This window comes from Chiloscyllium plagiosum, unplaced genomic scaffold, assembly GCF_037043375.1.
Source record: "Chiloscyllium plagiosum isolate Xiang-an unplaced genomic scaffold, Cpla_swu_hap1 HiC_scaffold_1, whole genome shotgun sequence".
Classification (NCBI taxonomy): domain Eukaryota; kingdom Metazoa; phylum Chordata; class Chondrichthyes; order Orectolobiformes; family Hemiscylliidae; genus Chiloscyllium; species Chiloscyllium plagiosum.
In genome coordinates this window covers 141,952,268-141,966,243 of record NW_028270139.1, presented here as the reverse complement: position 1 = coordinate 141,966,243, position 13,976 = coordinate 141,952,268, and the positions used below count along the sequence as shown (strand labels likewise).

General features: G+C 42.1%; 1 protein-coding gene across 2 annotated transcripts in view; it reads left to right on the top strand.

Annotated features, from left to right (window-relative positions):
* Nucleotides 1–10,527: 10,527 nt before the first annotated feature.
* The window catches only part of immt (inner membrane protein, mitochondrial (mitofilin)), a 68,222-nt gene continuing 64,773 nt past the window's right edge, over nt 10,528–13,976 (top strand). For both annotated transcript variants that reach the window (XM_043705314.2, XM_043705121.2), the window contains exon 1: nt 10,528–10,719. In XM_043705314.2, coding sequence (XP_043561249.2) covers nt 10,681–10,719 — 39 coding nt within the window. In that variant the 5' untranslated portion in view covers nt 10,528–10,680. The remainder of the gene's footprint in view (nt 10,720–13,976) is intronic.

Here is a 13,976-nt window from a genome sequence, read left to right as displayed (position 1 = left end):
ATTAAAGGTAGCAGGACGGTTTGAGGGAGCAATTAATAAAACATACATTACTTTGGACTTTATTAACAGGGAATGGAGTATGAATGAATGGTTTTATAGGTAAAAACAAGGACTGCAGATGTTGGAAACCAGAGTCTAGATTGGAGTGGTGCTGGAAGAACACAGCAGGTCAGGCAGCATCCGAGGAGCAGGAAAATCAGCGTTTCGGGCAAAAGCCCTTCTTCAGGAACTCCTGAAGCTGTTGCCCGAAATGTTGATTTTCCTGCTTCTCAGATGCTGCCTGACCTGCTGAGCTTTTCCAGCACCCCGCTAATTCTGAATGGTTTTATTGTCATTCCAATCTTGAGTCAGATTGGTTCTATTTCCAAAGTACACACACACTTTCTCTCCCTCACATACATACACACATGTAAGTCTGTGGAGTGAATTTGCAGATACATTCTATTTTGCACACAATCTGCAGGCAGTCAATCCATGTGACATTTTATAAATTCCTACTTTGGAAATAGAACCAGTCTGACTCAAGATTGAAATACAGACAGACTCTAATCTCACACTTTTAATGCATTGCCTGAGCTGAGATGTCACTTTTTAAATATAAAACCTTAAGTTATAGGACATAGAACATTACAGCGCAGTACAGGCCCTTTGACCCTCGATGTTGCACTGACCTGTGAAAATAATCAGATACCCATCTAATCTACAACGTTCCATTATTATCCCTATGTACATCCAATGCCCATTTTAATGCCCTTAACGTCAGTGAGTCTACTACTGTTGCAGGCAGGCCGTTCCACACCCCTACTACTCTGAGTAAGAAACTACCCCTAATATCTGTCCTAAATCTATCACCCCTCAATTTAAAGCTATGTCCCCTCGAGTTAGCCTTCACCATCTGAGAGAAAAGGCTCTCACTGTCCACCCTATCTAACCCTCTGATTATCTTATACATCTCGAATAAGCCACCTCTCAACCTTCTTCTCTCCAACGAAAACAGCCTTTCATTGTAAGACCTAGCTACCATATCAGGCAACATCCTCGTAAATCTCCTCTGATTTCCACATCCTTCCTATAATGCGATGACAGAACTGCATGCAATACTCCAGGTGCAGCCTTACCAGTGTCTTGTACATCTGAAGCATGACCTCGTGGCTCCTAAACTCAATCCCCCTACCAATAAATGCCAACACATTGTATACCTACCAATAAACGCCAACAGCCCTATCAGCCTGGGTGGCAACTTTCAGGGATTTATGCACCAGGACACCAAGATCTCTATTCATCTGCACTGCCAAGAATTTAACCATTAGCCCAGTACTCTGCTGTTATTTCTTCAGAATTTTTTTCTTTTATTCTAAAACTCTGCTCCTTTCCCCTTTCCTTTCTGAGCAGCAGGGACAGACTTTGCTTCAGAGACCTGTGCCCCATTGCTTACTCCTGGTAAGTCGTCCCCCACAACAGTATCCAAAACGGTATACCTGTTGTTGAGGGGAACCACCACAGACATCCCTGAACTACCTGCCAGTTACCTTGAAAGTAACCCATCTACCTTCTTCACGTGGCTATGTCATAACTACCTCCCTGTAACTCCTTTCAATAACCCCCTCTGCCTCCCGAATGATCCGAAGTTCATTCAGCTCCAGTTCCAGTTCCCTAACATGGCTCTCGAGGAGCTGGAGTTGGGTGTACTTCCCACAAGTGAAGTCAGCAGGGACACCAGTGGTGAACCTTACCTCCTACATACAGCAGGAGGAATATTCAACTACCCTAACCCCCATTCCACTATTCTAAATTCCCAAATAAACCACTGAAAAAAAAAGAAACATGAAAGAAAACACTTCCCACCTTACCAACCGATGCACAGAAGTTTTTTTTTCATTAGAAGAGGAGGATGGGTGGGAGACACTAGCCGAGTAGTGTTTTGGGTAAAGCAACCACCCAAACCCTGCAAAGCAATCTTGTGACCAGCCTCTTGCTTGATGCTCCCGCACTTCCTGTGTAGGAACAACAAAGGCAGGCCCCTAAAATAGAGGTGAGTTTTAAAACTTCTTTCCTCACCTTTCCGACAGTCTCCTACTCGATGCTCTCGCACCTCCTGCTGCTGGAACAACAATGGCCTCGGGAATGTGATTTGAAAATAGTTCTGGGATTTACGTATTAATGAATTGAAAACTGCAACCCATTCTAAAGGATGAAAGACTTAACAGCAATCTAGATTTGTTCAATAGGTCATATCAGTTGTATGGCTCTATGATCTCGTGCTATAAATTCTGTATCTTTATGATCCTGCCTTACTAGCTCCCTGAGAAAGGAACAGCACTCCAAAAGCTAGTACATCCAAATAAACCTATTGGACTATAATCTGGTGTTGTATGATTTTTAACTTTGTCCATGGATGCTGACTGATCTGCTGTAATCTCCAGCATTTGTTATTTTCAAATTATTGAAAAGCTTTTCCACTGTTGCATAATCCAATGCCATTTTGAATAGTTTTAAGAAAAAGAAAAAATGAAAGAAGGAGATCATCTCACAAACTTGATTGAGCATTATGAAAAAGTAACCAAGAAAATTGATTTGATTTATTATTGTCCCATGTACCTTTGTACAGTGAAAGGTTTTGTTTTGTGTACAGACAGACAGATCATACCATACAAAGGGTAATAGGGTAACAGAGTGAAGAATACAACATTAAAGCTGCAGAGAAGGTGCACAAAGAGCAAGATCAACATTAAATTTAAAATTTGAGAGATCCATTCAGAAGTATAAAAACAGCAGAGAAGAAGCTATTCGTGAATTTGTTGGTACATTTGTTTAAGCTTTTCTATCTTTTACCTGACAGAAGAGGTTGGAAGAGATTATGACCGGGATGAGAGGGGTCTTTGATTATGTCATCTGCCTTCCCGAGGCATTGAGAAATATGGATGGAGTCATAGAGTCGTAGAGATGTACAGCATGGAAACAGACCTTTCAATCCAACTCATCCATACCGACCAGATATCCTAACTTAATCCAATCCCATTTGCCAACACGTGGCCCATATCGCTCTAAACCCTTCCTATTCATATACCCATCCAGATGCTTTTTAAATGTTGTAATTATACCAGCTTCCTCCACTTCAGGTGGAAGGTTGACTTGCGTGATAGACTGGGTTGTGTTCACAACCCTCTATGGTTTCTTACAGTCCATGTACATAGATCCCTGAAAATTGCCACCCAGGTTGATATTGTTGTTAAGAAGGCATACAGTGTGTTAGCTTTTATTAACAGGACTGAGGGACTGAGTTAAGGGACTGAGTTTCGGAACCGTGAGGTCATGATGCAGCTGTACAAAACTATGGTGCAGCCATAATTGGAGTATTGCGTACAGTTCTGGTCACTGCGTTATAGGAAGGATGTGGAAGCTTTGGAAAGGTTTCAGAGGAGATTTACTAGGATGTTGCCTGGTATGGAGGGAAGCTCTTATGAGGGAAGGCTGAGGGACTTGAGGCTGTTTTCGTTGGAAAGAAGAACCTTGAGTGGTGACTTAATTGAGACATGTAAGATAATCAGAGGGTTAGATAGGGTAGACAGTGAGAACCTTATTCCTCAAATGACGATGGCTAGCACGAGGGGACATAGCTTTAAATTGAGGAGTGATAGATATAGGACAGATGTCAGAGATAGTATCTTTACTCAGAGATTGGGTGTGGGGTGTGGAACGCACTGCCTGCAACAGTAGTAGACTCGCCAACTTTAATGGCATTTAAATGGTCATTGGATAGACATATGGACAAAGATGGAATAGTGTGGGTTAGATGGGCTTCAGATTGGCGTCATAGGTTGGCGCTACATCTAGAGCCGAATGGCCTGTACTGCGCTGTAATGTTCTATGTTCTATATACTCAATGCCCTGACTGATGAAAGCCTGCTTGCCAAAAGCCTTCTTCACTGCCCTGTCTACCTGTGACTCCACTTTCAGAGAACTGTGAACCTGAACTCCAAGGTCCCTCTGTTCCATTACACTCCTTAAGGCCTTACCATTCACCATGAAACTCCTATCTTGATTTGACTTTCCAAATACAATACCTCACACTTATCTGTATTAAGCACTATTTGCCATTTCTCGGCCCACTTCTCCAGCTGATTAAGGTCCTGCTGCAATTTCTGATAAGCTTCCTCAGTCCATGATACTGCCTATTTTAGTGTCATCAGCAAACTTGCTCATCATGCCTTGTACAGTATCATGCAAGTCATTGATATTGATAACACACAGTAATGGGCCCAGCACTGACCTGTTAGGTACTCCACTAGTCAAGGCCTCCAGCCCAACAAGCATCCTTCCACTATTACCCTCTGCTTCCTACCATCAAGCCTATTTTGTATCCAATTTGCCAGCTCACCCTAGATTTCAAGCAATCCAACCTTCCAGAGCAGCCTACAATGAGGAACCTTATCAAAGGCCTTACTGAAATCCATATAGGCAAAAGTGACGACTGCAGATGCTGGAGGTCAGAGTCAAGATTAGAGTGGTGCTGGAAAAGCACAGCAGGTCAGGCAGCATCCTGATGAAGTGCTTTTGCTCGAAATGTCGATTTTCCTGCTCCTCAGATGCTGCCTGACCTGCTGTGCTTTTCCAGCACCACTCTAATCTTGACTCTGAAATCCATATAGACTATGTCTACTACCCTGCCTTTGTAAACCTTCCTGGTCACTTCAAAGAACTCTACAAATTTGTGAGGCATGATCTCCCACTCACAAAGCCATGGTAACTTTTCGTAATCACACTCTGTCTTTCCAAATGCATGTATATCTTATCCCTCAGAACTTTCTCAAGTAACTTACCCACCACAGATGTTAGGCTTACTGGTGGCCTTCTCGTGGCCTTGCTGATGGGCCTGGCCAAGATGGCCATTAACAGGTCCAGGCAGCAAGCTGAAGAGGTGCTGGAAAAGCACATCTGGTCAGGCAGAATCCAAGGAGTAGGACAGTCGACATTTTGAGCATGAGCTCTTCATCAGGAATTGGGGGGTGCAGGGAATTGGGCAAGGGGTCTATGAGATAAATGAGAAGCGTGTGGGGTTGGGGGGGAAGATAGCTGGGAAAGTGATAGGTAGATGAAGATGGATGCTTACATGCTAAGGTCTGGATTGTGCCCCATGAGAGTGTTGGATGTAAGGTCACTGGAGTTATTTTTGTGGAAATTGGATCATCATTGAAAAAAGAAGCATGTGCAGCTTACAATGAGAAAATGGAGAAGAGCACGAGAGGCCATTCAGAGATCTGGTGGAAGATTTGACAGACCAAATGGATTCCTTTTGTACAGTATTAATTCTGGGATTCTGTGAGTGACCTTTCTACATCATGAAACATTTGCAGATTATTTTTAAAAGTTTAAACCTTTGTTCAACATTTCAAAGAAACCAATGTTGGATTTAAAGCCAGACACATAAGAAATTCGTAAATTTTAGCAAATTCAATAATTCATCAGTTATTCTCAATAAATTAAATGTTCAAATAGTGCACAGAAACTGTAAGAGGCACTATGAGGAAAACAATCAAATAATAGTTAAACTCAATAGGTATGTGGTTTGTAAGCCTTACCCACACAAGCCAAAAAGTATTAAACAATCCCTCTGTATAGATATTAAGACAGGCTGCTAAAATAAACTGGGGGACAGATCTACTTCTATTATAAAGAAATAATTGCATACTTGAGGGGTATCTGATTAAGTGGATTCTAACAACTTATGGGGCATACCATCCCTCAGCAATGGCGGGATGATCTTTGCCAGAGTTATTCTCACAAGGTTCCATCAACTAATTAGCCAACAGTACATACCTGGAAGCACCGTGAGGCTTCAGAGCAGACATCCATAGTGGACATGATCTTCTATGTCAGCATCAATACAGGTGTTTAGAGCAGCAAACACCACTTTAACTTGGTTTTGTTGGTTTCACAAAGACATTTGACATGGTGTGCATGATAGTCTTCCACCACATACTAGAGACAAACTGGAAGTCTTCCCAATCTCTGTTAGACTTATATGGTATCAGCACCCCATTCGGTTCACTGGTTCCACATCAGACAGTGTTAACATCTTAAGGGACTTGACAGGGTAGGTGTAGTGAGAATGTTTCCTCTTGTGGGAGAATCTGGGAGGGCATTACGTCAGAATATGAGATTGCACATTTAAGACGGAGACGAGGAGGAATTTCTTCACTTAGATGGTAGTCAGTCCGTGGATTTCTTTACCATAGGGTTGGTGAGGCTGCATTGTTAAGTATATTCAAGGCTGAGATAGATTTTTAATCTTAAAGGATTATAGAGGGTTAAAGAGAAAAGACAGGAAAGTGAAGTTGAGGGTTACCAGATCAACCATAATCTCATTGAATTGTAGATTAACCTTTATGGGCTGAATGACCTACCTCTGTTCCTACATCTTATGGTCTTAAGGTCAAGAATAGAGTGAAATGAGGTTGCATCTCAACCCTAACTCTATTTAGTGTTGTTTGATCTTTTCTCCTGAGCTGTGTTTTCCATGTTGTCATGGAAGTAATGTATGTCCCCTCACTATCAGGGCAAGAACTCCTCAGTCTATCAAGACAAAAAGCTGAGACCAAAGTACATAGTGCTCAGATCAGAGAAATTCTGTTGGCTGCTGCACTCATTGCCCAAACAGGTGACCAGCCCAAAAGGCTCATGGATCGTCTATTCCATAGCTTGTGTCAAGCTTGCTCTCATCATCTGTGTCAAAGAAACTGTAATTATATTTCTCTGCTTGAGCACAGAATCAACATCTACCAGAAGCAGTCAGCAAATTCTTTTGTTTTGGATCTATGGTGACAGGCAACCCTATCTTGACAAATAGCTCAGAACATGCATTGGAAAGGGAGTTACCAACTGTAAGTGACTAACAGAATGTGCCTGGAAAAATCACAATCTGATTCACAGTACCAAGATGCTTTTCCACAAGGCTGAATCTTCAGCAGTGAAGCCTGGACAACTCACAGCTATCAAGAAAATTTCCATCTCTGATGCATCCTTTGCGTTGCTTAAAAAGACAATTCCATTAATGAGGCGGATTTCTCCAGGAAACATGCTAAGCATATTTACACTAATAAAACAAAGAAGGTTTTGCTGGCTTGGGTATGTGCACAGGATGGAAGATGATAGCTACAAATTCTATTTTATATGGGATTAATATATGACTGATCACTGTTGGAAGTGAAAAATTCTTTGTGATTAACTCCCTTAACTTCCTTGAGAAGGTGGACAATGGCAAGGCTTACACTATGTTATACCTAGACATTTAAAAGTCTGATAATTTCACACTAAAATTAGTTATGCTTATTTAAGGAAGAATACGAAAGCCATGGAAAAAGTTTAAAGGAAATTAACTAAAATAATACCAGAAATGAGAGATTTTAAATACAAGGAAAGAAATTGAGCTTAGTCTCCTTGGAGCAGAGAAGGTTAAGAGATGACCTTATTGAGGTGTTCAAAATTATGAACAATTTTGACAGTGTAAAGAAAAATAGTTTGTTTCCAGTAGTTGGTCAGTAACTAATGGTCACAATTTTAAGATTGTCAGCAAGAGAGCTGGGAGTGAGATGAAGAGAAACTTCTTTACTCACAGAGTTGGTAGGCATTTGAATGTGCTGCCTGGGAGAGTGGTGGAGGTGGATTCCATAGGAGGTTTCAAAGGAAAGCCAGGTATATATTTGAAAGTGATGAATTTAGAAATAGGGCTGCAGAATGAGACTAGTGGGTAGCAGGCACATCTAGGATCAGAGGGAAGAAGTTTAAAGTGAGGAATAAGTGACTTAGGAGAGATCTGATTTTTTTTTATGGCCAGAATGCTAGAAATATGGAACATACTGCCTGAGAGGTGGTGGCTCACAACATTTAAGAAGCATCAGATGAGTACTTAAATGCCAAGGCATAGTAGACTATCTACCGAATGTAAGTAAATGGGATTAGTATAGTTTGGTGTTTGAAGTTTGAAATACACATGGTGGGCTAAAGTGCATCAATGCTAAATCACTTTATAGGTGAGAGTGGGGACTATGAAAGATTTAAAATATATTGGTTGTGCTGAATGCAATGTATTTCATGACAGGACCTGGGGTTTTGGGGATAGGTAATAGACGAGAAAGAGGGTGTTCATATTCTGAAACTGTTCAACTCGATGTTGAGTCCCAAAGACTGTAAGGTGCCTTAGCAGAAAATGAAGTGTTGTTCCTCCAACTTGAGTTGAGTTTTGCTGGAGCACTGCAGGAGGCCTGAGATAGAAATGTTGGCATGGGAGCAGGGTGGTGTATTCAAGTAGTAGGCAACTGGAAGCTCCTGGTCATTTTTGTGGTTAGTTGATGAGGCAACAGCCCAGTGGCATTTTTATCAGACTATTAATCCAGAGACCTAAGTAATGTTCTGGGGACTGGGTTCAACTCTTGTCAAAGCAAATGCTAGAATTGAATTAAATAAAAAGAAAATCTGAAATTAAAAATTTAATGATGGCTATGAAACCATCGCTGATTGTCAGGAAAACCCCATCTAATTCACTGATGTCCTTTAAGGAGGAAACTGTTGTCCTTATCTGCTTACATATGACTCCAGACCACAGCAATGTGATTCATTCTTGACTGTCCTCATGGCAATTAAGGGTGGGCAATAAATGGTCTAGCTAGCTGTTGCTTTGTGACTCTTTGTTGGTCTTTGTATTTGTCCCATTCTGTGTGGGATCTGTACTTTCTTTGTGTTTTATAAGTCACTTTTAATTTTATGCTGTCCCTTGCCTCATTAAATATCCATGATTATGTTTTTTTAATGATATGTAGATTTTCCTCCTTATGGGTGTAAACTGTTTCCGAATTGCATTAAATGTTTCTTTGAACTCCTTCCTCCTTCCTCTGTTCTTCAGCTGTTTTATGTATTAGCAGAGGTTCCCAGTTTACTGTGGACAATCTCTGCCTCATCCCTTGAAAGTCTTTAAATCCAAAATTCTAGTATCTGATCTTGGTTTATCTCTTACAAATGCTACATGAAACTCAGTGGTATTATGATCACTATTTGACAAATGCTCACGATCAAGTAGGTCACTGACTAAATGAAACTCATTGCTCATTACTAGATCCAATATTGTTTGCCCTCTTGTTGAATCCAAAACATATTGATATAAGAAACTATCCCAAAAACTATCTAGAAATTCACAACAATCCTAGCAGGTGCTTGTCTGTTTCTTCCAGTCTATGTTAAGATCAAAATCCCCCAATAAGTCTACTCTGCCTTTGCTACATAGTTGTGTAACTTAAACATTTGTACAATTTAGCACTTCTGAGCCACTACCAAGAGATCTATATATGACACCTATTGTGGCTTTAACGTTCCTCAGTTCCACTTTTTTTGTTCAATATTCATCTATGAGGTGTATGATAGAGCCTGATACAATTACAACATTTAAAAGCATCTGGATAGGTATATGAATAGGACGGGTTTAGAAGGATATGTGCCAAATGCAGGCAAATGGGACTATGTCGGGTTCACTGGTGGGCTAGCATTTATTGAGCATCTCGATATAGGTTTGCTTGCTGAGCTGGAAGGTTCATTTTCATGAAAATTAACCTTCCAGCTCAGCGAGCAAACCTACATCCAGAACCTCAACCTGAGCTACAAATTTTCTCAAAACTCACTAATTTATTGAGTATCCTTAGTTGCCTTTGAGAAGGTGATAGTAAGTAACCCAACCTTACCCATTAGTCTCAGCAGCCCTTATTTTATTTCCTCGGATGAAGGAACCAGTGGTGAAGAAGAATTTATCAAAACTTACAAGTACAGGTAAATAAGTACTTGAATAATCTTAAAAGAGGTAGAGAGAAAATGTCAGGGCACTGGCATTAAATGGACATGGCTCTTAGAGTGAGGTGGTATTGGAATACATGCCAAAGAGAATATAATCTGGAAAATTCTTTACCACAGAGAGTTATTGAGGCTGTCTTATTAAGTATATTAATGGCTGAGATACATTTTATTCAGTCACAGAATAAAAGGCTATGAGGATTAAACAGGAAATTGGAATTGAGAATGATCAGATCAGCTATGACCTAATTGAATGGCAGGACAAACTTGATGAGCCCAATGACCTACTTCTTCTCCGACGTCTTATGACTTAATTTCTGTGTTATAAAATTATCCTTGGAGGTTTTGATGGATTAGGTAGGGGTAGGTAGCATCTCAGTACAGGGGTGGGGTGGAGTGGAGTGGAGTGGGTAATGATTCCCAATGGGCATGTCACTCGGCAGATTGCAGACATAGCAGAGCTCACAGGTCTCTCTCTCTCGATCAGATAAGACTTGAACTGGATGCTACTAGCTCAGAGGTGGAGATGGGAACACTGCACCACAGGAGACCTGTAAAGAGAAACTGTATCTTTAGCAGCTATCAAGGTTGGTTGTGGGAATGCCAGGATCAAGTTAGATTGAGCAGCGGGTGCGGGCGCATGCGCGTTGGTGTGGCGCAGCCTCTATCAGACGGAAAGCGGTCAACACGGTCACTCCCGCCTCAGAGGGAGAGAGTGAGGTTGCAGGCTGCACCTTAATCTCTGACTGTGTCTGTTTTTTTTTAAATTCAAAAATGTACTGATCCGGTACAGCGGAGTACTTTCCTTCATCGAAGAACATAAAACCGTCGAGAGCTTAAGGGAAAATGTTGAGGGCTTCATGGAAAGTAGCTCCGCCGTTGAAGGTAGGAAGGACCCGGGCGGCGGGATGGATTCTGACATTAAACAGGCCCGACGGGCGATATTTACTTTTGTTGTTTTCTCCGGAGTGTCCTTGTCCATGGTTGCCGCTTCCTAGTGTCCTGGCGGTGAACCATTGACAGGGAGGGAGAGAGGGGGAGGTGGGAGTGGGGGGTGGGGAGAGAAGCTTGGAGTCGGGCCGTTAGTTCAACCTACCCGAGTTGTCCGCGTGAGGCGGTGATTGACGCACGTTTGCACCAATCGGCAGAGGCGGTCGCTGAGACTGACCAATCAGCAATGAGAAAGGGGATGGGGGGGGCCCGGAGAGACATCAAGCTTGGTTGAGCGACAATGACACGAGTGGGAAATGTAGGTTTCTGGATGTGGAAAGAGGGAAAAGCAGGCTTGATATTTGTCAATTCAATTAAAGACGCGTTTGTTGATGTTCGTATCTTCACCACCACCCCCGCCCCATCAAACTGGCGACGCTAAAGACGGCGTGATTTGAAAGCCATTTCATTTTTACAGAGAAAACGGCGTGACCTTGTACGTGAATAAAGCAACTTCGTGCATATTGACCAGGAAAAGGCATGAACCCATTTTGTTTTAAGCCTTTTCAGTTCTTGTATTTTCTTCCAACTTTCCTGATTTCCCATGTACTTTAATATGTGAAATATGTGGAAGTGCATAGCTCAGACCACCAAAGCATTTTCTCAAGAGTCTGTAAACCCACTGTATGTATTTCCGGGTAATGTATTTTAGTTGAAAGTTATTTCATTTGTGAATGAAAGGCTGAGACCTACAGTGAAAATATTGGGGGGGGGGGGGGAGGGGCAGTAACAAGACATCAGTACATGGCTTAGGTAAAGCTTATGTTTAAAGATTGTGGGAGAAGGGAAGCAAAGTTTACCCTCGTCACTGTTGTTCTAAATGTAATTCTTTATGTGCAGCAGAGGAAAAAAAAATGACAGTAACGTGCTATTGGTATAACATTAACCTAATTGTAAAGTTGACTTTTGCTTGTTTGTAAATTGAATATGCCAGGTGATTGGGATTCTCAATATGGGCTGTTGTGGTGTAGTGGTAGTATCCTTACTTCTAGGCCAGAAAGTTTGGATTCAGGTTGTACTTGTTACGTCAATGTGTCATATGTCTGAGAAGATTGTTTTAAAACAGTGATCAGAAACGGTCTACATAAGTAACCATGTTGCTAAAATAAAATGCCACAGATGATGGAAATTGGGTGTGAAAATAGCAAAGGCTAGTAAAACTCAACAGGTCTGTGGAGATAGTTAAGTTTTCAGGATATTAGGAACGATGTATAATTACAACTTTAATTTATATTTTGTGTTTTTTAAGTTTTAGTTTTGTTAGCAAGGTTGTCTTTGTGGACTTTGTATCACAACGTTTGGCAGTCTGTTTGTATACATCCGTTGCTGATGAGGTTTTACAATCCTTAAACAGTTGGGGGTTGAATGTTCAGTGCATTTATATAAAAAAAAAAGTAGAAAAAAAATTGTTTTCAGCTTGGTCCTGCTTGTTAGGATGGGTAAGACCATCAGACATAAGAGGATCAGTAGGCCATTCAGCCCGTTGAATGGTGCAGCAGATTCAATGTGATTTATTTCAGAGGGAATGGAGTGTAAAAATTGCTATCCCTGTTATTTGTTGAAGTTGTATGCGAGCCTTTTGTGGTTTAAGCATGAAGATTCCCAAATCCCTGTGTGCTGGGATCACCTCACATTTCTGTACATTACATTCCATCTGCCAAATTTATGCAAACTTGCTTAACCAGTTGATATCCCTTTGCAGACTCTTTGTCACTCTCATTATTGCCTTTCCACTTATTTTTGTATTATTCGCAAACTTGGTTATAATACATTCATATTGCTTATTCGGGTCATTGTTATATACTATGTGGTTTTGACTTCAACACAGATTTTGTGGCACGTCACTAGTTGCAGGTCAACAACATTAAAATGCCCTCCTTGTTAAACTCAGTTTTCTATTAGATAGCCAGTCATCTATCCATGCTAATACTCTTCAGGGTTGGGGGTGGGTGTAAGGTGAGCAGAAGATAAAGCGACGTGGTGAGTTAGGAATAGATGAACATAGAGGATACAATTTGGTTGGTCAATGGGAAGAATGAATCCGGTTGGTGGCTTGAAGGAAGGGTTGATGAGAGGAATGGAAGGGAGGAGGGGGGAGCTGGGATGGGAGTCGGGGGCTGGGAAGGGAGAACTCCATGTTGAGTCCTCCAGGCTTTAGGCTGCTCAGGCGGAAGATGAGGTTTTGTTCCTTTAATCTGCGGTCTGATTCACGTGACAATGGAGGAGGCCAAGGATGAGCGTGTTGGAAAGGGAGTGGGAAGGGCAATTAAAATGGGTGGGGTCAGGTTGGCCCCTGCTGGTCTGGCTAAGATGCTTGGCGAAACATGACCCGAGTTTGGTCTCCCTGATATAGAGAAGACCATATTGGGACCATCAGATACAGTAAACTAGGTTGAAAGAGAAAAGCGCAGCAGGTCAGGCAGCATCCAAGGAGCAGGAGAATCGACATTTCGGGCATAAGCTCTTCCTGAAGAAGGGCTTATGCCCGAAACGTCGATTCTCCTGCTCCATGGATGCTGTCTGACCTGCTGCGCTTTTCCAGCAACACATTTTCAGCTCTGATCTCCAGCATCTGCAGTCCTCACTTTCTCCCCTAGGTTGGAAGAGAGGCAGGTGAACCTCTGTCTCATCTGGAAGGACTGTTGGGGCCCTGGATAGAGATGCGGGGGATGTGGTGGTGGTGTGCCAGCATGTTTTGCATCTTTTACGTTTGCAGGGGAAAGTACCTGGGGGTTCAAGGGGGTTAATGGGGAAAGTGGGGCAAATCAAGGATTGATGAAGAGAATGGTTCTTGCGGAAGGCAGAGAAGGGTGGAGAGGGAAGATGTTCTTGGTGGTGCAGTCTAATTGGAGTTGGCGGAAGTGTTTAAGAATAGTACGTTGGATGCGGAGACTGGTGGGGGTAGGTGAGGACCAGGGGAATCCTGTCGTCTTTATGTTTCGAGATGGGTGAGGTTTAGAGCAATGGAGCGGGGAATGGAGGAGGTGCAGTAGAAGGGATAAAGTATGTTGTCCAAAATAGGTGGACATCTTGGATGCTTGAGAGTGGACTGTCTCCTGTCTGAACAGATGCAGTGGAAATAGAGGACCTGGGAGAGTGGGATGGAGTTCTTGCAGAAAACTGGGTGGGAGAAGATGTAGTCCAGGTAGTTA